The sequence below is a fragment of the Poecilia reticulata genome, linkage group LG10 (assembly GCF_000633615.1).
Source record: "Poecilia reticulata strain Guanapo linkage group LG10, Guppy_female_1.0+MT, whole genome shotgun sequence".
In the NCBI taxonomy this organism is placed as follows: domain Eukaryota; kingdom Metazoa; phylum Chordata; class Actinopteri; order Cyprinodontiformes; family Poeciliidae; genus Poecilia; species Poecilia reticulata.
In genome coordinates, this window is record NC_024340.1 from 8,186,928 (window position 1) to 8,211,229 (window position 24,302).

Genomic DNA, 24,302 nt, shown 5'->3' on the forward strand with positions numbered 1-24,302 from the left:
TGGTCACTGGCGTAACATTTTTGTTGCGATCCAACAGCAAAAATGTTACGCCAGTGACACCTGAGATGCACGTTTTCAACTGAAAATGTGGATCTCAGGTAAGATCCTGACATCACACACAAAAGTTTGTGGTTGTAAAAGGACAGAAAGTCTAGCAGTATATTTAGACACTTGACCTACAACCTTCATGAAGGGCCTGGACGTTGATGCTCTTTGCAAGGTTTCACTTGAGTGTCGCTCTTCATCTACCTATTTACTTCTTAGGACTTAAATAAAAGTTATTTATCGTATCAGCACAGCTCCACGGAACATAAACAGCTGCATTGCGACGAGTTGCCTCATGTAAACTCTTCCGCCTTATCGTGGCGAAGCATCAGTCGCACGAACCGTGTCGAGATGGCGGATAGAGACTGTAGAAACCGAGAGCGTGAGCTCAGCCTTGGGGACAGGGTGGGGAGTTTCCAAGAGGTTTGAATAAAGAGAAAAAGAAAACCCACTGATCTTTGGAGTGGAGGAGAAGTCATCTGATTTTCTTTCGAGATGGGACTTAAACGCTTCCTGTGATGCTCCCAGTGGAGAGGCTCTGGACACGTGAAACAGGGTGGAGGCCGACAGAGTGAGTCCCTTCAATCTGCAGCATAAAACCTGTAGGGACTGCTGCTTATTTAGTCTTTAAATTCATATAAACTCCATATGGAGACACAGAAACACCTTGAACTCATTGGGCCTCAGCTACAGACTCCGATCACTGAAGGAACCACAAACACAATGAAAAGAGGTCACTGCTAAGCCGTCCCTGCAGTAGAAATTGCTCTCGCTTGTCTGACCATATTAATTCCCAAGCTTCAGAGAGACCTCATAAATCATTCAAAACCGATATCAGTCATGGGGCAAACATGACGCGCACACACACACACACACGCACACGCACACGCACACGCACACGCACACAAAACGATGGAGACTGGACACAATATTAAAGAATTACACTCAGATTTCGAGACCAGACACTTGGAGTTGCCAAAGGCCAAGTGGCACACAGCGGCGCTATTAGTGTCTCTAAAAGCACAATTCTGTACCCCGAGGCCAAGAGTATTCAGCTACCGTGGCCGCCGCTCAGTCTGCACGTGTGTGTGACTGTGTCAGAGTCAGAGAGCATGAAGAGGCACGCCTGTGACTCACATGCTAATCTTTTTCAGCGTACCGCTGGTACCCACACCTAGAAGAGCCAGGCAAGGTGTGAGTGGGTGTGACTGGGAGGGAGGTGGATGGTGGTCACCATGGCATTTTAAAAGGTGGTGTGTGTGTGTGTGTGTGTGAGGAAATAATGTTGAATAATAAGGAATTGGCCAAGTTAAGCAATTCAATTTGTTTCTTTTTTTTCTGTGAATAATGATTGATAGGGAAACCAGAAGCATTGTGGGAAAAGACAAGTGTACATTTGTTATTGCATGTGATATGTTGCAGCTTGTAGATGTAATTATGTGGAAACGCTGCTGCAATGCTGGACCTCAACATTCAAATCAAGCAACACCTCCAGACTGATTTACACAGAGTTGCTAATGGCAACGTCTACCACTGTTCACATGAACCGTTCTTCGTTCTTTTTGAACTTATTTCTGATTAAATCTGATGGTGTAGCATTAAATGTGGTGAATTCCTAATACTATTTAAAGTTTAAACACAAATTACAGAATATTTGCTAATTTTATGGAATGCTTTAGTACCATTCTTGCTAGCTCTTAAATTAGTTGTACATCTTGGACCCGAGGCTCTGAAAACATGTGATTAGCAATGATTTTTATCTGAATAATTAAGTAATGACCCGACAAATACAGAGTTTTGTGTTTGGAGATTTTAGCCTGCAGCTCATCAGAACTTACTTCAGCTAATTCTTGAGTGATTTAGTAGAGATAAACACTTTCATGTCTTACAACCTCATAAATCAGGATAAAAAAGTTCTCTATAAAACATTAGCTTAGTTACACATCATGATCATTGCTTTTTTATTAAAGCCAGAAATGTTTGTTCAAAGGTTACTCTGTGATCCCAGTAAAATATTAGCAGAACTACTGACTCATTTCCACTTTTTTTTTTTTTGGCATCCTATTTTTTAATGCCGCCTCCCCTCAACTATAAACCCATCAAACGGATCTTGACGCCAAACTCACAGGAGCTGCAGCAGGAAGTCAAAGTGAACATCATATTCCTCCTTCCACATCTCGGATCCTGGACGTGAGCGGGGGAAGGCGCGCTGCGGACCGACCCCCTCATCCTCCAGCGGCCGGGAAAACGGGCATCGTCCCGGTTTGCGGGTTTAACGTCAAGCTGCAAACGATCTGCTGAGCGCCGACCGGATCCCGGGATAAAAACGCTGACGGTTCCTGGTCAGCCTGAAGGGTTAGCGCTGGCTAGTTCGGGCGAGCGGCAGGAGGCGGGGGGTGAGGTCGTACTGTAGAGGTTTTCCTTGAAGTTTCTTGGTTGGTGTGGGCTCCTCACAAAGGAGAGGATGTTGGAGGCGGAGCGACCGGCTGGACAGACTTTTTCCTGACGGATTGCGCTGTTCCTAGTGGTGGCTTTACAATGGCCCTGTGTGTCCGGGCCAGCACAACTTCCTCTGCTCTAAAATATCGAGACTAGAGGCCAACAGATCAGGTCTGTGTGCGCGGGGTGTCCCGACTTGTGGATACGACTGAGCTTTTTCTGCATGTTTGGAGGCACAATCAGAAAATACTGGCCTGGATTTGTGTTAAAAATCACCAACCTAATAAGTAATGAGGATGAGCAATATCAGAAAAACATCCAATCGTGCTACTATTGCTGAGAATTTGATTGCCTTCCTACAGGGCCGGATTTAAATGAATTAGGGCCCTTGAGCTGGAGCCAGTTTTGGTACCCCATCACAAAAAAAGACAAAAACATTTGGAAACATCTAGCAGATGGCTCCATGTTGGTCCCCCCCAAAAAAAGATTTTTCAAATATTTGAGAGTATTTAATTATTTTTGTTTTTAATCCAACAATATTTTAATAAAACGCCACATGCGAAGTAATCCCTTAATATGAGATGCAATGTAAAACATGCACAAAACAAAACGTATATTATTTTAGCCACCCCTCAAAACTCTCTGCCCCGCCTTCCTTCGCTACTCCACTTGATTCCAGTCTCTCTTCACAGCTCAGTCAGTCAACTAGACCTTTACGAAAAGCAAAGCACAAAAAAAGACCTTCACGTTCCATCAGGATTACCAGAAATACAGCCAGAGTAACAGTCGAATGGTTTTTAATCAAAGTGCGTTAGAACGGTCTAGTTCTGAGGTCTGCAAGCTTTTCAGTCCAAGGAGCCATTTTTGTCTTCATTTCAACAAAATAAAACAGTCATGATGTGAAGTGGTGATGACGGACCCAAATTCAGAGCAGGCAGAGGCAACGAGTGGCTGTGAATTATTTAGTGACAAAATGATAAACATGAGCTTACAAAACCAAGGTGGTGACAGGGAGCAACAAACAGTGAGAAAGAGAGAGAGAGAATATCAGAAGAGTGAGAAGAGTGAGAGGAGTTTAAATACTGGCAGAGTGACCTCTGGAACAACAGACTGGGGCTGATGAGCTAACGGGTTGCAGGTGTGAGAGGAGAGAGCTTACTTGTCTTACTTTATCAGTGCTTGGAGGAAGCAACAATTTCAGTTTATTTTATTATTGTTTTTCGACAACTGGCTCAGGATTGATCAGGTTCTTGGTGGGACTTTCCCGGCCACTGACCCAATATTCAAAGACATTTAGCTATCGCTTTGCCTCATGACAGAGTGCTCCAATCATGCTTTACAAAAAACCCAACATAACAAAAACATGGATTATTGAGCTCCTGCTGGATCACTGGGGAGAGTTGCTCTTAGAGAATGTTTTGATCCCATTATTTATGTCAATCATGTTAGCTAAAGCTTTGTGTGAGTCTACCCAATGAGACAAGAGACGATGACTAATGTGAACACTGCAAAAACACAAAATCTTACCAAGTATTTTGGGTCTAGTTTCGAGTGCAAATATCTTGTCACACTCGAAATAAGACAAAACTAAATCATAAGTAACTTTTCAGCAAGATATGAGCTTATTTAGGAAAATAATTCATTAATATTGATGAAAAGGTACTAGTTCCATTAGCAGATCAATTTACTTATAACAAGCCAGTTTCCCCTTGTTATTAGTGAAATAATCTGAAAGTGGAACTAGAGCTTTTTCATGAATATTAAGGAATTATTGACTAAATCTCCTCTATCTTGCTGAAAACTTTCTCATAGTTAGCTTTGTCTTATAGTTAGCTTTGTCTTGCACTACAATATTTGTACAAGAGACTAGACCAAAAATACTTGGTAAGATTTTGTTTTTGCAGTGTGCAAGTGTTTCCTTGCAGAAGAATGATTTGCTTTGGAATAAATCATTCTGCGTTTCTAGTTCAGTCAGAATGACACAGTGAAATCAGCGGCCCTGTCCACATGAAGACATTCCTCTTAGCTTGAAGTGATGCATCAATTTATGGCATCGTAAGTACAAATCCAGTTTTTCCCTCATCAAGTTCATTTTCGTTATCTTCACTGACTATAAGTAGTTGCGAATCATTTCATTTCATCAGAGCACTTTTCACTGAAAACACACTGAATGCAAATTGCCACCATAAATAAACGAAGCAGTAAAGTTTGTGAAAATAAGATTCCTGTCCGTCTGCGACCTGTAAGGAGCGTGTGGAGGTTTTTGCTGCTGGGCTCTGGTCACAAGTCAGTCTGCTGTGACTCACCGACTCTTTGTCACTCACTGACAATAGACCAGACGGCAGAATTTATAGACCTGACCGACGACAGCCTATTTTCACAGCAGGCGGCAACTAGGAAAGTCTTCTTAACCAGAAGAAGTTACCAGAATAAAGTCGTCCTCACACCAGGTTTTTGCATTAAATGGCCAGACAACAGAGCCATGATGGAAAGCTTGATTCAAAAGCTGAGCGTTTTTGGGCTTTTGGCTCCATCTGTATTATGTCCAATATACACTCTGACACCTGCCTGTGCTTCCAGTGAAAACAGACGTATATGGGATTAAATTGGTGCTGATAATTTTTTTTTTGATGTAGTTATTTTTTTTCTTTTGGTCTATTTAACGTGATTAAGACTTTTTCTAAAATGTACATTGACACCAGTCATTTAAAGGGAGTGAAAAAGGGGTTGATATTCATTATTAAAATTACAATGAGATGCATTTTTCTCTTGTAAGAGCAATTATGTCCATGATCAGAGCAACCATGACCACTAACTGAAGGTTAAAGTCAAGTAAGAGGAAGAAAAGAGATGCTCACTATGGTCTGCAACAACGCTGAGGCAGCTGGTGTGTGTCAAAGTATGGAGGGCAGGAATTAGGTTTGGGTGATAAATCAAATTTTTGGTTTTTGAGGATTTCATTTTGGAAGGAGAAAATAAAACATATTGGGATTTTTGGCCTCTTCGGGTTTCCATAGTTCAGACTGATGTAAACGCACGCCATCTTGTTTTACTGCTTGTGTTTTACAGCTTTTGTTGATTTGGACTTTGAATTCAGGTCAACTCTACGATGAACTACAAAGGCCAGGCTAAGAGTCTTTCTGAAATTATAAGAGTCACGATATTGCAAGAGTACAGTTATAATATTAGGAGAATGAAGTAGTAATTTTATGAAAACTCAAACATGAAAAATAATTATCCAAGCTTTTTCCTCCGTTTTAAGATGTTCTTCTGGTAACATCATGTCTTTATTCCATTAATATTATGATACTATGGTCTCATAATTAACAGAAATTGTTGTAGCTTTTATTCTCTTACACTTGAAGGTGAATTAGAAGAAGACAGAAATGAACTGAATCAAAGGCTAAGCACTCTTGTTCAAGTTTGAAAAAAATAAGAGACAAACCAATTTGTCTCTTATTGGGCCAAATGTTGAAAGAAATTCTAGACTGGGCATCATACAGTAAGGGCGGATCTATTCAGTCTAATTCTATGCTTTGTTATTTATATTACATTATTTTTATTATTCCTGATTGCACTGACTGAAAAATTAAAGTTGTGTTATTTTTATATGTTTGATCAAGCTTGTGAAGCTATCGGTGTGTTTAAGTGAGCTGTACTGGGGCAGAGTTAAATGTTTCTTTTTTAAAGAAACATTTAAAGTCAATTCAGTCAATTCAAAGTCAATTCAGCTTTGTTTTCCTGGATCGGAATCGGGCCAAACTAAACCTCAGATATCGGTATCAGAAGTGAAAAAAGAGAATCGGTGAATCCCTAATTAAAGAAAAGCAAATTTATCTAAGAACAGGAGTTGTTAATTAGAGACTTTTAACATCAATTCTGCATCACAGACAATAAGAAGAATCCTCAGTGCCAAGCGTGGAGCTTCTTCTGGTAACTGCCATGAAAATCAAAACAACTAAAAAGTTTCACTTTCATAATGAAAGAAAGCTCTACCATTTACCTGCAGACCTGTTTTTTCGCCATAGTGTCGATCTATTTCCCGTCTCACTCTGTCAGTCTCCCTTTACAGACACAGCAACACAACACCACCACTTTAGCTGCAAACAATGAACAATGGTGACCTCTTTTGGCTGAGTGAGACCAATTATGCTCAGGTGTGGGATTGTGTTTGGTGAAACGCTGAACAGCAGCCTCGTCTGACTCGCAGAGATTAACCTCTGGGAAAACAAAAAAAAAAAACAGCCACGCTTTTACAGTGAACAGCGTCCCGGGCTGCGGTGGGAAGAGCCTCCGCCAGCCAAAACAGTCGTTGCTATAGTAAGAATGTGGGATGTGTCATTAAACACGGAGTCGGGCTATAAATAGAGACGGCTAAATCTGCCAGCGTTGAAATGATTCCCTTACTGTGTGCGTTGCGGAAAGTGGCTGGAAGGAAAGAAGGAAATTTTGTGCTGCTGGATGTTTTTTGAAAAAAAAATAAAAGAAAGTGTGTAGTCACCTTTTTGTTTCTTTGTATGTATGTGTTTGTGTCTATATAGCTGCCTGTGTGAGAGCCAGGAAAAGATAATCTGCAGGATGTTTCAGCTCAGCTATGGAACCATGCTGAGGTTTTTATTTCCTAAGTAATGCCATGAAAGAGAGAGAGACAGAGAGAGAGACATTTTCTATGTGTGTCGTTGAGGAAGCTTCAGGATGTGAGCGAATTAAGCGCAGCCCTTGTTTACGTAAGCGCTGCTGCCAGCCTGTGAGTCTTTTATGCCGATGTGCATTTCTCACTCCACGTACATGAAAGAGATTAGTCCGCACGCCAGAGCTGCTCCTCTGATATGGAAACAACTGCGCCTGGCTTTCATCTGCTTTCCCTGGTGCTCTGATCTGCGAGGCCTCGCGAGACGGCGGGGAGGAGCGCATGCAGCAACGCAACACATGCACGCAAATAACCGACCAGGAACAAACCCGAGCAACATGGGGAGACACGTCTATCTGTGTGTGTGCTAGTAGTGACGCCTGAAAAGTTTTGTGTTTTAATGTGATCGCGTGAGCTGCAGTTCATCTTGGTGTGTAAATTGCTGTGACTAATGTCAGGAGAGAAGTTCCATATAATTGGTACAAATAAGAAGCCAAACTGCAATCAGGTTAGAATCCTGAAAGCATTCACAAAAGGCAGTGGAGGCGGATTTATAAAAAAAACAAAAACAAAAGTATCATCCTTCCCCAACAGTTTCTGCAGCTTTGTCAGTCACATATGCTGCTCCAACTGCTTCGCGCTGCATGCTAATGGTTTCTTGCAAACACACACTTCAGCTGTTGTGTGATTGATATTCAGTCGGCGTCATCGCACGTTCTACCAAATGTCAAATAATCCACATCCAGAGATGCATGTCTCCTCAAAGGAAACGGCAAATTCATTCGCGGCCCACCTTTTGTGTTTCTGTATTTGGCCTCCGGCCAGAACAATGGCTGGTGTTTGTTTGTCACACCAGCTGACGAGGACAGCCTTTAAGATCTGTTAGCTCTACAGCCTGTTTTCCCTTCTCTACGGATTTAACAAAAAACTCTACACCATTTATTAATCTATGACGGAGTATTAGGGCCATACTGAGACAAAACAAAAACAAAAAAAAAATACAATTATGAGAATGGTCATAACATTAAGACAATAAAGTAAAACTATTATGAGAGTGAAGTTGCAATATTATGACTTTATTTTGTATTATTTTAACTTTATTCTTGTATGGGTGTATTCTCCTAACATTATGTAATTTTATTACTTTGTTTCTGTAATTGAATTTAAAAAAAATTCTCAGCATGGCCGTATACACCATCATATTAATCGACACTATTTAGGAGAAAGCAAAATTATTAAACCAATCCTAGTAAAAGTAATTAATGTCACATACAGACATTGAAAAGGCAGTATTATGTATTTTCCAGGCACATGGTGCTATTTTATAGCATAATCACATAATTATGCTAACTTCAGTTGTTATGAAAATGCTGCTCAAATATGACTTAAAATAAATCTCACTTTACAATTTATCAACCTGAAATTGGGACTCTGTCTCTGTAAGAAGCTTCTGCTCTTTCTGAAGCTCCACCTTCAGGAAGTCATCACAACATGGCTGCTCTTTTAATAAATGTTTTTACCACTGTTTACCTGAGAAGTAGCTCCTGAATAGTCATGTTTGGAGTTTCCCTCAAATTATGTGAACTTACAGGACATTAAGGCGTCCTGATCAGACGAGACTTTACACACAAAGCGCTATATGTGGTGAAAAACTATTGATGCTGCCACATTCCCACTGTGGAGCAAGGCGGTGGGAGCATCATCCTGTGGGGGATTGGATGCAGTACACAGGACAGTCCAGGAAGAAAACCTGCAGGTTGATAACAAATAAAATGCAAACTTGTCACCACTTTCACTTTTTCCCACTTTAAAACTACGCACTATCGTTTGCTGATCTATTGCACAAAATCCCAACCAACGCGTCGATGTTTGTGGCTCAACATGATAAGATGTAAAAAAGCTCAAGGGTACGCATATCTTTGCAAAACACTGTATCTGTTGCTGCACAGTCGCTCTGTCGTGCAGTGAGAAAGACGAGCTGTCCGTGACGCTTCGGGAGCTGAGATGTGCAACCGCGGCTAGCCACTGGAAAGAACGGAGGAGAGGAAAGGAGGATAAGAAGCAGCAGAAGAAAAACACTGAGAGGGGAAATGGAAAACAGTGGGATGCGATAAACAGGGGAGGACGGTGTGTTTGTGGGCGAGGGGGGGAGTGTGGGTGATTTTAGATGAGATAAAATGGCTCAAGAAGAGAAATGAATGGAAGGTGAGACTCAATAGCAGGGAGACAGAAAAGGAAGCTCAAAATGTTGTAGCAGTGCACGTCATACGTTTAAAAAGAACATCACTGATGTCTTATAATACCCATTTACAAGAAAATCCAACTAAAGTATGTGCTTTTAAATGCAAAAATCGATGTGGATGGAGATTATAGGCTGTATTTGATGACAATAAACAGGAATTTATGAAAGAATAAGTAAGACTTCAAAGTAAAACAACAAAATCTACTTTTAGAAGTAAGGGTGACCCCAAAAATCGGTTCATTTAAAACAGGGCTGTCCAAAGTCGGTCCTCTAGGTCCGGCATCCTGCATGTTTTAGTTCTCTCCCTGGTGGTAGTAGCAACCTTTTCAGCTTGTCAATGTTCTTCTTAGGCCTCTAATGAGCCATCATTTGATCCAGGTGTGTTAAGAAAACTAAAACATGCAGGATGCCGGCCCTCCAGGACCCACTTTAGGCACCACTGATATAACAATTGTGATTCTCATTTGCTACGATTCAGAATCGATTTAAAAAGTCCCAAACTTGATTTTAAAAAACAAAACAAGCCTGCTGCCTGTCAGCCTCCATTTTGTGACTACAGGGACGTTCTGACGTCGCCATGGAGACGGTACCTGAATGTATGAACATTCAGTTGCCACTGACCATAAAATTGTGCAAATTGGAAAATAAATCTGCCTAATGGAAGCACGGTGATTTTGAAAAAGCTCGTTTTCCCATGAAAGGTTTGTGCGCCAGGATGAGATGATTGTATCAAAATGTGATCAACAACTGGCTGTTACTACTGGCAGAAGAAACGAAGAAGACGACAGTAAGTGGTAGGAGGATGATGGAGCAGCTTGTTTTTTTTAATGTTTCTAACGTGAACAGTCTTATTCATGCAGGATTTTAATTGTGCTATTTAATGGAATTCAAAAGTATCGATAAAGTTTTGCAAACATAATGAAAACGTAGATAATAAAGAGGAAACTAAAAAATGAGAGAGAGAGAGATTCAACTGGCCCTGTTTTTGTTGAAGGAAAACATTTTGGACTTATTTTGTTTCTCACAGAAGAGAAGACTGAGACTGATATGAGCTTTACCTTGGTAAAATTCACAAAATGAAGATTGAGGACTTCGGAAATACCGCAGCTAAGCTACAGCAGAGCCAACTTCTGGATGGAAACTGTACCGTTGTCATCTACAGAAAGGTGGCGCTCTCTCTGTCACTGCTTTCTAAAAACACAATGGAGAATGCAGTGAGGGAAAGACATTTTAATGTCGTTCTGCTTTGCTAAACAGACTGGAGTAGAGCACGAGGATCCTTTACACATCTATAGATTGAAGCAGGAATAATTATGAATAATCGTTTTGAATCAAAAATTGGTTTGAAATTGAATCGAATCGTGGTCCCAAAAATGGGAATCCAATCGTGAGATCGCAAAAGATTTCCACTCCTATTTTGGTTTCATAATGAGGTCAATGCATTGCAGATCTACATTAACAAGACACAAAGGCCTGTCATGATAAAACATTTTACTGGATGATTAATTGCTCCAGGAATTATTGCAATAAATGATAATATTGGTGTTTTGAGATTATTTTCAATAAATATATTGATAATGGCGTAATAATTCTAGTTTTCCCTCTCAAAGGCAAACTAGAATTATTGTTCCTGGTCGATTAGAATTAACTTTAATTTTCTATAGAACACGAAACTGGAACTGGACGATATTTTATTAAAACCCAAAATCAATAAAACATGACAATGTAACGGAAATAAAAACCACATGCAACCAAAACCATAAATAAAATGGATTACGAAGTCTCTGTAAACAAAAAATTACCTACTAATCATCTCCATGGAAACCATGGAGCTCATTTTAATTGATTATGCAATTAATTAATTGATTAACTACTTATTGCGAGAAGGCTTAGAGACTAATTTCTAATAAATACCACCTACAGCACTAACCTAATTTAGGCAAAAACTGTTAATGCTCTCCGTTTAATCCCATAAAAGGACCAAAACAGAACCGGGATCGATGTGCCTGGTGAAAATGGATGCTGTGGAGTGTCTTTAATATTTCCCCTTTAACACTGCCAAACAGATGTATCCACTCCACATTTAAGTGCACAAAAGTCTGGCAAAGCATGGCCAACACACAGAGCAATAATCGCTCACATTCGCTCCGAGACCCCGCTAGGCAGAGGGGAGGCTGAAGATGATGATGTCATGACACAAACAATAGCTCATTGAGGCTGACGCTGGTGGTCAGGAAGCAAGGCCGTCCTTAAAGAACAACATCTGCGGACTGGATCGACGCGGAGACGAGAGCCCGGGAGCAGAGAAGAGCCGCCATCTGGAGGCCTGGAGTCGGCCAGAGTCGGCCAGAGCCACCGAGCGCCGGGCAAATTCCCACGGTTTGCTGAGCAGATCATGTCGGAGGGACTGTATGGCGTTGCAGTTCGTTTGGAGCTGCAGGAACCGTGCAGTGCAGGAAAACAAGCCTCAGAGACGGTGGAAATGCCAGCAGGGAAGACCTATGGCCTTAAGTCGCAGTGAAGCAGTGAGGTTTTCCCCATATGGTTCTGGTTATAGGGCCTCCCTCCCCGCTCCACACAGCCACCCCCGCCCCGGGTGGCTCTACGCCATCTTCCTCGAGTCTTTTAAGGCTATTAAGGTAATTATATGTAAGGAAGTAATGTAAGCTGCTGCTGCTGTATTCCCACAGTCCCATAGGGACTTTGCAAATGATGCTCAGAGTGGATGAGTTTACGATCGCAGAGGAAAATCGTTAAACCATTTCAAAAGATTTTCTCTCTGTAAGAATCCTCCATCATGCAAGAACATTGTGGTTTAGAGACTTTTGCATTGTGCTTTTAGCTCCCATTTTCCTCCTTTTGGGGATTTTGTATTTGGCTAACCTGCCTCAGTTTTATGTAGTTTGTTTTTGCATCGTCTGTCTGCATGTTCCTGTACAGCTGGTCTTCATTACTTAACATTCTGACTCTGACATTTACTTTCTCTGCTGCTCCTTGTCGGGTGCTTCATGTTGTCATCGCCTTTCGTTGCATTATGGAGTTTCCTCCGGCTTCCATGTGGGTGAAGCAGATTCTTAGATTAGTGTTTCAGACTCTCTGCAATTGTAGCACCTTTAGTTTCAGAAAGTACAGTTATATTTCTAACTGTATCTCTGCAGGTCCTTTGTGCTAAATTTACATAACAGGAAATCTTTATTTTGATTTAGCACCACTTACCATTTTTGCAAATACCCTTTATGAAAAGTAGTTAAATAGGCAGTAAAAGGATGAGCTGGTCACCAATGTCTCTCTTTTCAAAAGCAAAAAGCCTTGCTTTAGAAAACTACTTTCAAACTTGAACTATTAAAGCCTTTCACAATTGAGCCAATATAAAATTTTTACTTGCCAACACAAAGCACAGCCGTGAATATACAAAGAAGAAAGACTAAAGATATTAAGATTTGTGAAGTCGACCTACATTTTCCTTGTTTACTGAATAGAGAGCTGCTTTCAGCAGCAGCTCTTTTCTCCAAGAGCTGCTTGAAGAAACGTGAGATTGATCTGTCTGTACTGAAAGGTTAGTTGCTTTTTAAAAAAAAGAAGATCACATATCCACCTTCAACCCACACATTTTTCTCTCTCTAAGCACCCACTTGCAGGGTTTCACTTTACTAATGCCACCTGCTGGTTGAGTCAAGGTTACAACACGTTAATTACACTTTTGCCAGTCTGCTGCGCCAACTAGAGCAGATAAAAATGAAACATATATCACATTAACAGAAAAGAAGGGCTGGATTAAAGATTGTTCTAGTTTTGTCAAAAAGTAGAAAAATAAAACAGTAACAACACTTTTATACTCACAAGACAGAAAACACAAATTAAATTTCCACAGTTAGGAGATTATTGGAGTTCTAGAGACTTTTCTACATCTCTGATTAATACACGTAGCCTGCTGATCATTTTGGCACAACTCAACCAAACATAGAAACACTAACTCCCACAACACATTTTTTTCACTAATTATTGGCGACTGAGAGCTGATTTTCAGCTCAACCAGTTGGAAACTCATATATCCTATCTTTCACTGATCAGTAAACACATCACATCTCTAAGAGACGGAGAGAACTACATTCAGTATCAATTGATACTGGGTTGGGTTTGGAAATCTCTGAATTAATATAAGAACCTACATTTATTAATGCTAGTCAAGCTAACTGTGCTAACTGCAAATGAAAGATACTACAGAGCATTTAAAAGGTTTCCTCTTTGTTTGAGACGGTGAAACCCCGTGTTACAGTAACTCCTCTCTGAACATGCAGCGTGACGCCACAGCTGTTCCTAATATATGTAATTAATAACCACTCATGGCAGGAGAGCTGGAACAATCATTCTCTGTCTTTAATCTTCATATATTGTAGTTATTCAAGAGATACTGGAATCAGTTCAACTCTGCTGGACAAAAAGCAGAAACTGGGAGTTTGCCATAACGTTCTGATGCGGCTCTAGTGACTGTGACCAAACTTTAAAAAAACATCTGCTAAAACCCAGCACAGCGATGAATTTCAATTATAAAGCCTTAGTAAAGGCAAACATAAAAAATATAATTAAAATAAATATATTTTTTACCACTTCCATTGTTTCATCCTAATTAAAGTGTGTGCAATTGTTTTACCTTTTATCCATGACTTGTCATGTTACTGTTATTGTTATTGTTTAGTTCTGTAAAGACAGTCCGTGGTTAGAGTTCCTGCCAATAAAAATGACCTCTGACCTCAGTCTCCTATGTGTTCACATGCTGACCATAGTATGCTGCCTTTATGCTTAAAACCATTTCACCAAAGACGCTCTTCAACTCGTCTTTATCACTGTTGTATTAAAAAAAAACAAAAAAAAAACTAATAATGAAACAAACCATGCTCAGCCTGGTGGGGGAGCAAGTCAAGCCTGGTGCCCCGCCAGGCTGATAATACATTGATACTGATCAAGTGTCTATCGTGTTCTATAGATTTATTGTCCGTCCCTGGTTTGCAGCAGCCAAATGTAAACTCGTGAATATAACCTTTAGACTTCTACCTTCACATTTTAAACGTTACAGTGTGACAGCTGCCTCGTCCTTACCTGACGGAGCTGACCATGGCTCCAGCGCGCTCCCCGGCTCCCTGGAAGTCTGAGTGGTATCCATTGGGAATAGCCCAGCGTCCGGGCTGGCTCAGCACAAACTCCGACCGGCTGCCTGGTATGGTCGTCCTTAACGGACTCCCCCCAGTGGCGCCGCCCGCTCCGCCTGCATGCGCCGCACTCTGCCCGACCGTGTCGTCGCCATCGAGGCCGTCGGCTCCGGGTTCGGCCCCTTCCTGCTCCTGAACCGTGGCCAGCTCCAGCTCAAGGGGCTCGGGCCCCTGCAGCAGGGACCTCTGCTGGATGAGTGGGGTCAGCGGCGCCTCGAAGCTGACGCAGCTGTCTGTCTCGTCCGTGAGCGACAGCACGTCCAGGGAGTCGAGGCTGCTGTAGCACGTGCCGCCCCTCAGCAGGGCGGACTCCACGATGCGCTCAAACGTGGAGCTGAAGCCATCTTTGTTGTCCACCACCTTGTTTTTCTCCTTCTCCTTCTCTTCCTCCTCCGACTCTCTCTCTTCTTCTTCTTCTTCTTCTTCGTTGTGCGCATCAACCTGCTCTACAATCTGCTCGAACGCCGAGCTGAAGGTGTCCTGGTTTTCCGTTTCCTCTTCATCTCCCTGGGCTCCTTCCTCCTCCTCCTCCTCCTCGTCCTCCTCCTCCACCTCCGTGTCGGCCTGCTCTACAGTCGTCTCAAAGTTGGAACTGAAAGTGTCCAGGTTGGTACGTCCCTCCCTCTCTTCTCTGCCGTCCTCCTCACCGTCCTCATCATCGTTCCCGCTCGTACCGTTTTCAAGCCTGCAAAAAGAAAATCAGAAATTATCTTGAGATGACCTCTTTTACTCTGACACACTTTCAAACGAATGAATGACAACGATGTCATCCATCTGAATTAACATCTGAGAGGCCACTGCTGTAATTTAAAATAAAAATATTCTACTGTTTTGTTCATGAATTAGGAAAGATAAATGTACAGTTCAGAAGAAAAAGGTCTGTCACGGTAGCAGATTTCGCTGGAGGATAAATTGTTCCAGAAATTATTTGCGATAAATGATAATATTATTGTTTTAAGACCATTCAATAATATAATGGCATAATAATGCAAAAACACATTCTAAAAGATCAACAAACTTTACATTATAATTAACATTTAATAGTGGAACACATTTTAAATATCCAACATAAACAAAACAACAGAAACAAAAAATAAAATCAATCAAGAAGTTTCTGTAAACAAAATTGTCTTTCAAAGAAAAAAGGTCGAGTTGAGACCAGAGCACCAGAATGAAGACTTTTATCATCCAGTTTTTAGTAGAAAGAGAGAAAAAAAAGATAAATCATGCAAACAGAAATTATTGAGCTCGTTTTAATCCATCATAATTGATTTATTGATTGTTGCGACAGGCTTAGTCAGAAATAGTAGATACAATATTTGATCATATTTGATGTCATCTCATATTAATTTGATTATTTGGGCTCTTCTTATTTTCTAAGTGAACTGATTATGGAATAATTAAGTTCAGTTCTAATCCCCGCCCCCCAAAAAGAGAGTTTGAGTGGAAAAAATTTATTTAATGTGGATTTGGCACATTACAGATCCTAACTGTGAATAACTATTACGATTTTAATACTTTTGTGTTTACCCCACATTAGTTTGAGCCAAAAAATATAATTTGAAAGTGGTCTGGATGAGAGAAAATCCTTATGAATAAATTCAAACTTTTTGGTTTTGTAAACCTTTTGAAGATAAAAGGCTAAAATGCATTTTTACAACTTCAATACTCAGATGAAATTTAAGCTGAATGCATCTGACCAGAACTGCACATAAAACAACACAAAAACATCTCAACTCTGTTTTGCCATCGGTGTGCTATCTTGTTTATTTCAAATGTATTCAACAAGAACCTCAACAAGTATAATTCCTATTTCACTTTTTTATCTACATATTCCTAATCTTTATTGTCTTTTGAAGATGACAAGACAAGTGGTTTTAAGCTGAGTCATTTTTTTATATTGTTTTCTCAACTGGCTGGAGCTTTTCTGTTAGAAACAGTGAGTGAAGCACTTCAGGTTAATAATGTGTGAGGAAAACACATAGACAACACCTCTTGAAGAAAAAATATTTCCAATAAAAAGATCAGCCACCAGAGAAACGGCAACATTAAAGGGGTGGAGTAATGTGTTTTCCAGGCACATAGTGCCATCTTATCAAGTAACTATGTTACCTTCAGTTGTTATAAAAAATTATATATATATATATATATATATATATATATCACACATGTCTCTATAAAAAGAAATTTCACTTTGTAATTTAGCACCTTAAAATTGGGCTTCTGTCTCTTTAAGAAGCTGCCTATCTCTCTGAAACTCAGTCTTCAGGAAGTCAAGACAACATGGCTCCTCTATGAACACTTTAACAAAGTTTTTAAGAAGTAGCTCGGCTAATGAGCTCAACGGATGCGCTATTCCATCAGGTGTTTGCTAATTGCTGCTATCTAGTCTGAAGGAGTTGAGTGGGAGAACAGCAGGGTGAAGCTGCTCTGTGAGGTGGAAGCTCAGTTTGGAAACCGCCTCAAAGGCGGAGCTAGATCCACCCAGGAGTTTTGCACAGCTGAATGGTTGCCATGGAGATTAAATGATTTCTCAAACGCACATGAAATAATCAAAGCAATACTCCAGGTACGTTTTAGATTAGGGAATAACATTATAAGATGATGCAAAGCTAAAAAAAAGCTGATTTTACACCATACTGACCCTTTAAATACTTCACACATTACAAGTGCTTGCTAATAAACTCTAAACATTTAACAAAAATCCACATTGTTTATAAAACACACATGGTTTCATTCACTGACCATTCAGTCGGTTGAGGTTTAGTTCCCTCCATCTCTGCAGATAGCTGCATGTCTTCATTGTCCCTTTTTTCTTCTTCTTCTCTTTTGCTCTGATGATGCTTTTCTTCAGCTGAACCTTCCTCCTCCTTATTTAACTCCTCTTCCTCTCCCTCATCTCTTCCCTCTGCCCTCCCCTCTCCCTCACTTTTTGCCTCCTCCTCCTCTCTTCCTATGCTCTCCTCTTCTTGTTGCCTCTCCTCTGTGCTGTCTCTCTCCGCGGCCTCTGGCCTGTCCTCCGCTGCCTCGCTGTGCGTTTCCGCAGGAGGGTCGGTTGTGGTTGCGGTCGTGTCGGGCTCCGACGTGTTCTCAGGTGGGGTGGGAGAGGGCAGAGCCTGCCCCTCCTGGGTCATGGTGCCCTTCTCAGAGCGGCGCAGCAGTCCACTCTGGCTGCAGATAAAGACCAGTGCTGCAAATCAGCAGCCAGGGAGGCAGCTGGAGCAGAAGAGGAAAGAGAGGAGAGAGACGTTAGCTGCACTGAACAGAAACACATGAATAAACTACATGTGGCTGTTCGGAGGTGATCCATGGAGATAAAGAAAGCCATTAAGTTTTTTACAAGAAAAAGAAAGTTTTGAAACTGGAAAAATATTTGAAAGTCCAAAAAACTATTTGAAAGTGAAAAAAAAGTTTTGAAACTGAAAAATGAAGGTCTGAAGATGAAAAAAATATTTGAAAATGAAAAAAATGAAACTGAGAACAAAGATTTGAAACTGAAAAAATGTTTGAAACAAAAAAATTAAGTAGTTTTAAATAAAAATTTTAAACTTAAAAAAAAATGTTTTGAAACTAAAAAACAAATGCGAAAATGAAAAAAATATGTCCAAAAATACCTTTCAGATTCAAGTCTTTTTTTTATCTTGAACAAACTTTATGGCTCCAATTTAGCTCCATAATGATCACAGTGGTTTAACACGTTTAGAAAAATATTTCTGCATAAAATGCACTCAAATATTGTTGAGTTTTTTATGTAACAGACCAACATAAAGTAGTAGATTATTGTGAAGTGGAGGGAAAACTAAAAATGCTTTTCACATTTTCTTTGACAAATAAAAACCTGTCAAAAGCAGAATCCATTTATATTCAAACACCTTCAGGCGACACTTTGTAGAACAACATTTCCCTGCAGTCGCAGATGAAAGTCTTTTGAGGCATCTGTCTACCAGCTTTGTACATTCAGACACTGAATGCTTCCTATTCGTCTTTGGAAAACAGCTCAAGCTCCCATCAGACACGATGGAGAGCGTCTGTGAACATCGACTTGCATCTCCTGTAACAGCCTGGATTTAAGGCTGGACTTTGGCAGAAACATAAAATGTGTCTTACACAATTGCCTTTTTTTTAAAAATGGGAGCTAACATCCTAAATTGTTGTCTGAACCCTTGCAGTTAACATTTGACCAGAGGTGCAACGACTGCAGATTTCTGGCTGATCACTGATTTTTAAAAGGTCTGACCTTCTACATCCGATTTCAGAAAGTGTCGGGTGGGGGTGGGGGGGGGGGATGTCTGAAAAGTTGTTAAATACAGCGACAAAGTTGCTAAAAGTTGGCAAGACTGGGATGATTGTTAAAATTTAGCGATGCGCCGATCCACTTTTTTCACTTCCAATACTGATATCTGAGGTTTAGTATCGGCCGATATCAATACAATACAGAAAAACAGCTGAATTTACTGCAAACATTTCTTTTTTGTTTTACCCACAGCCATAAATATACTAAATTACAAATTTATTTGATAACTCTGATGGGCACTCTTTTAATAGACAGTAAATTGCAACAATAACTTGCTAGAGATTGAAAGTACCAGTCCGTACGGATAAATGGGCAAATATATTTACTCACAGGACATTTAAAGAACTGCGTACAATTAAAATAAGCAAAAATATCCAAGCAGAGATTTGAAACTTGGGTCATAAAGGGTTAATTTGTTCAGTTTATAACATAGAATTAAACTCAAAAGATCTAAATAACCGTCACAGATACCTGATCTAGATTTTGTATCTGTATCGGGTTGATTTCTCCTACATTTGATATTATTTTTGGTATTTAGCATGTTTCTAAAAATGAACATGTTGTGAAGATAAAAGTGAAGTTAAACTTCTTTTGGATGTTTTTTTATTTCTGTGACGGTAGAAACAAAGAACATCCCGTCTTAACTTTGACTGAACAGTGTGTTTGTAATTACAACACTCCGCTGACAGACTGAAGTAGAGCCGCGAAGCAACTCTATCTGCCTGATCCTCTCTCATCTCTGCTGACTCATCTGCAGCGAGGGACTCAGCAGAACTGCAGTAAAATATTTACTGCCACTCCGAGCCTTTTTTTTTTCTGGCTGCATGCAGACGCAGGTAGGGATCTAGTACGTCTGGAACAAACTCTCCCAAACTGCCAACAAATCGCCGAGGCCTCTCAGGAGCATTTCTAGCATTTCCGAGTCCAAAACATGCAGCGGCGGGATACGCAGGGGCTCGGATGATGTGAACCGGTTTCGCTTCTCTGATGCTGCGAACGCTTTGAATGCGAGGTCGCTAGGGGCTTCCCCTGCCCCCACCCGCTAAATGTTTCATCAGAGTTGCAAAGTGACGATGCAAATTATGCAGAAGCCTGGAATAATTTAACAAATCGGTTCCCTCATTTCGAGCTCCCGGTTAAGAGCGGAACGTTTCGCTTTCTCAGGCGCCACGCCGATGAGAAAACACGGATGAGATACAGAATAAAGATATCACACTTACAAGCTTTTATGTCTTGCTAATGTGTCCTCTAATCCTCCTCTCTCAAAGTGATGCTGCTCTGATCTCAAAGGACACTCTGGCAGATTGCTCAAACAAATTCTTCCTGAATCCATAATCAGCGATTAGCCTCCTCCTTTTATTTATTTATTTATTTTGCAACCAGATGCTTTTAGTGGACGCCATCTGCACAAGCGTCACTCGTTTTCAAGTCATACTCTGCCGTTCCTAACTGCATTTTCACGCAGTGAGAAAAGTTCCTCTCAGCGTAATGAGTCTAAAAGTGTCTCTGGCACTAAATCATTCATGGATTAGTATCTTCTGACTGTCTTCAAAAGCTGCATTAGGATGAGCTCGGCATAATCCCAGACTCAGGTACTCAGTTTTCGAAATACGTCCCCAACTTGACTTCACTGCATGTGAGCCAGGGCTGGGCATTTATCGTATTGCTTATCATTTATCGTGATATCGTGATTTCTAGGATTTTGATTTATTGATTGTCCATTGACTGTTGGGTTTGATAGATTTACTGTTTTCTCCACTATTTATTCAATGAAAGCACCAATGAATGCCAATAAATGTATAGTGATATAAATCACACTTCTTTATGTGGCTGGTGTCTTTAAGAAGCTCATCACAAATGGGAATGTTTTTCAACAGCAGTGTTTGTGTTTGTGGGGCTATAATTTCTGTCATACACAGTTACCTAAAAAAGATGTAATAAATAGTACTTATTGTCACTTTTATTGTTATTGCAATAGAGAGGCAAAATATTGCGATAAAACTTCAAGTCCATATCGCCAGGGCCTAATATGAACCACTTCTAGCCAAACATCAGCAACCTGAATCCATTTCTGCTGATTTTCATGGAGGAGTATTAAAATGCAGTCAAATGGACTCCCAGATATGCACAAGTGGAGCAGTGACACGTCGCCATAAATGGAAACAGTGAACCGGTTATGAAACCAGACACGGTAAGTGGGAATTCTCCGTCTCCGTCTCTCTCCCCCTCTTTTGAGTCTCCTGCGTCCTGTTTTCCTCCCACTCTGCCCTCTTCATCTGTTTCACATTAGGTTTGCTGCTATCTCACACAGCCTAACTCCGCTTTTTCTCATCTCCATCTCAGCCTCTCATTTAGCTCTAATTGAGCTAAATGGGACTTATCCGACCGAGTGGAAAAAAAAGAAAACGAGAGAGAGAGAAAAGGCTGTGGAAGTGAGAGGAAGTACAAATCTGGCTGCAGAAATGAGAGAGAGAGCGCAGATGTGCGCAGGCATCCCGCATGGACGGAAGTAGAAAACACAGCCAGAGATGGTGAGGAGTGTGTGTGTGTGTGTGTGTGTGTGTGCGTGTGTGTGTGTGTGTGTGTGTGTGTGTGTGTGGGTGTGTGTGTGTGTGCGTGTGGGGGTGTGTGTGTGTGTCTGCATCTTTGTGTTCCAGACAGGAAGGACTTTGCGCCTTCTACTTTTGTCAGCCAAACGCCAAGGCTCTTAAGCCTTATCAATTTCCTTTAATTGGAATCGGACCAGCAGCCAATCATGTGGACAACACACAACACATAAAACCCGCTGCAGCACAAAGGGCCAAACTGCCATCAATTTAGTTTTTCCTGAAACAGAAACACAGAGAGAGAGAGAGGTACACACACTACTCCAAGAATAGAGCCACACACACACACACACACACACACACACACACACACACACACACACACACACACACACACACGGTGCTCTAATTTATTGATCTGTGAGACGGCGTGCCGCAGTCCGCTGAGAATCCCCCGCTGATGAGCATGACTGGTCTCTACAGGCAGCAGCAGAAAGGCAACGCTACAGAAGTAATGAAACTGGAAGCTTTTGGAAACCAGAGCAGCTCGGGGGAAAATCTCAGAGCTCATCTGGAAGAGTTGCAGAGTTTATTTAATTTAATGTCGATTTAGGCACGACGGCCATTAAAAAGCAAGACAAAAGAAAAGAAAACTAAACATTGAGGAGCAAATCGCCCTCTCATCACAAAAAGATATGGAAGTGTTCAAATATTTAGACTAAAGTAAAATAAGATTGGTCATTTTGATTTGGACAAAACATAAGACGGTCTTATTGTTTATGGTGCATGAAAAAAAAACATGTTTCGGCCATTTTGTACCATAACAACCAGGTGGACCATCTCACACCTACTTTAATTAATCTCCCATCTAAAGTAACTTTCTGTACTTTAGAAAGTAACGTAATTAGGGGATTATGAACCCTAATTAATCTAAAATGAATAGAAATGCAGCGTAACGCAAAGTTTTCAGATAATAACCCAGAATTTAGTCAAATTTTACGCAGGGTTTGATGATATTTATGGAAATACTTAAAAACAACAAGCGATTAATTAATCACATGATAAATTAAAATCAGCTGATAATTTCCTTTCTTCTGATTAATATTTTTTGTAAGAGAATTTTGCTTACAGAGACATCACAACACAATTTAATTATGGTTTCTGTTGTGTGTGTGGTCTTCATTTCCATTTCATTTATTGTTTTTGGTTGTTGTTTTTATTTTGAACATTTAAAATATATTTCAGTTCCAGTATTAAATATTCTTTATAAAATTAAACTTTATTAGTCTCTGAGAGAGCAAACTCACATTATTAGGCTATTACCAATACAGGATTTGAAATTGTTCTTGAAACAACAATATTGTCATTTACTGCAATAATTTCTGGGACAATTTTGTTATCAACAATAACAAAAAATAAACTCCTACACCATTGTTTAAGTACACAATTATGTGACTGGAACGGGTAGAAAATGAAAGTAGAAAGAGAATAAATGATATTGACAATATCAGGGAACCAATTAATGAGAAAAAGGGTCAAAGTGATCCAGAGTCTAACAAAGCTAACATTATGGGTGGATTTAAATAAGAAATAATTCAACATGTTTTCAACTTCGTCCAAAATATAAGATCCATTCAGTGGTCCAGTGGTCACAGCTCTTCTAAAATCACAAACCAGTTCTGTGTTTCATTTGTTGAAAATGGTAAATATTTCACTATTTACTGTTTTGCTAAACTAGTTTTCAAATCTTCTAGTCATCACCACAAGACATGATTTCTATTAAAAGTGTTAGCATTTTTTTTTAAATGTGCAGGTTGGTGAATTGTGTAGAACCAAAGGGAGACAGTAATAGTTGTATGCTGACTGAACAGGGTTGAAATACTGATTGTGAATTTAAAATATCTAGTAATACCTAACTGCTCAATATATTGACTTCCAATCGGACATCTCAATATCTGTATGTGTGCAATAAGGAATCCATTGGACACCAAGTAGGCTCTAATATCTCTAAATACCATTCATTCACTTATTATTTGGACATTTGGATGGACTTTCACTACCTTTAACCCAGTTGTGATGTACGATGTAACTAAGATGCTAGAAGTCATAATGAGGTCAGCATGATGTGCAGAACACAGTTTGTTGAAGGGTTGAGTTTGTAAGCAGGTGGCCAGCAGCACCACAGGGCACCACACTCTCAAGACACAGCAATTCTGAATCTAGATCAGATTTCACCAATAAAACTGGTGTGTAATTTTAATTGGAGCTGAACAGAGGACGTGGATCCAGTTGAACGAATGAACCCATTCCTTATAAAAAGTCACTACATAACGAGATGATGCCACGGGAAAAACAGATGCTGCTGATGAAAATCACACTACTGCATGATTACGAAGTGCGATTCCTGGAAATGCAACAATACTCAGTCTAATGAGGGTAACTCCAAAAAGAAATCCTACCATTCCCAAATGAAAAACACACGATAAAAGACCATCTTCTGTGTAACTGTTCAGGAATTTTCCACTTAATATTTATTACACCAGTAAAAAAAACCCAGAGTTTATAGTGCCTTTAAGCAGGGCACTATGGGGAGTACGCTGCAGTCAGATGTTACTGGCTGTCAGGTGATGTAGTGGATGGGGATTATCCTGGATTCCCAGAGAGTTTAGCAAATGATCAAACAGGATAAAATCCCGAAGCAGCAAATTTGGCACAATACAATGTTACAGCAAATTACAGTCTAAACATGGTGTTGGAGAAAATCATGTTTTGCTCTATAAAGACTTAATCTCCTTAATCCTTAATCTTTATCTATCTATCTATCTATCTATCTATCTATCTATCTATCTATCTATCTATCTATCTATCTATCTATCTATCTATCTATCTATCTATCTAT

The 24,302-nt window shown here is 40.2% G+C and overlaps 1 protein-coding gene across 1 annotated transcript in view; it reads right to left on the bottom strand.

Annotated features, from left to right (window-relative positions):
- Nucleotides 1-24,302, bottom strand: part of psd2 (pleckstrin and Sec7 domain containing 2) — a 43,236-nt gene that overhangs the window by 13,307 nt on the left and 5,627 nt on the right. Inside the window, exons 2-3 of the mRNA XM_008419836.2 lie at nt 17,309-17,779; nt 14,454-15,248 (exon numbers count right to left, since the gene is read on the bottom strand). Coding sequence (XP_008418058.1) covers nt 14,454-15,248; nt 17,309-17,697 — 1,184 coding nt within the window. The 5' untranslated portion in view covers nt 17,698-17,779. The remainder of the gene's footprint in view (nt 1-14,453; nt 15,249-17,308; nt 17,780-24,302) is intronic.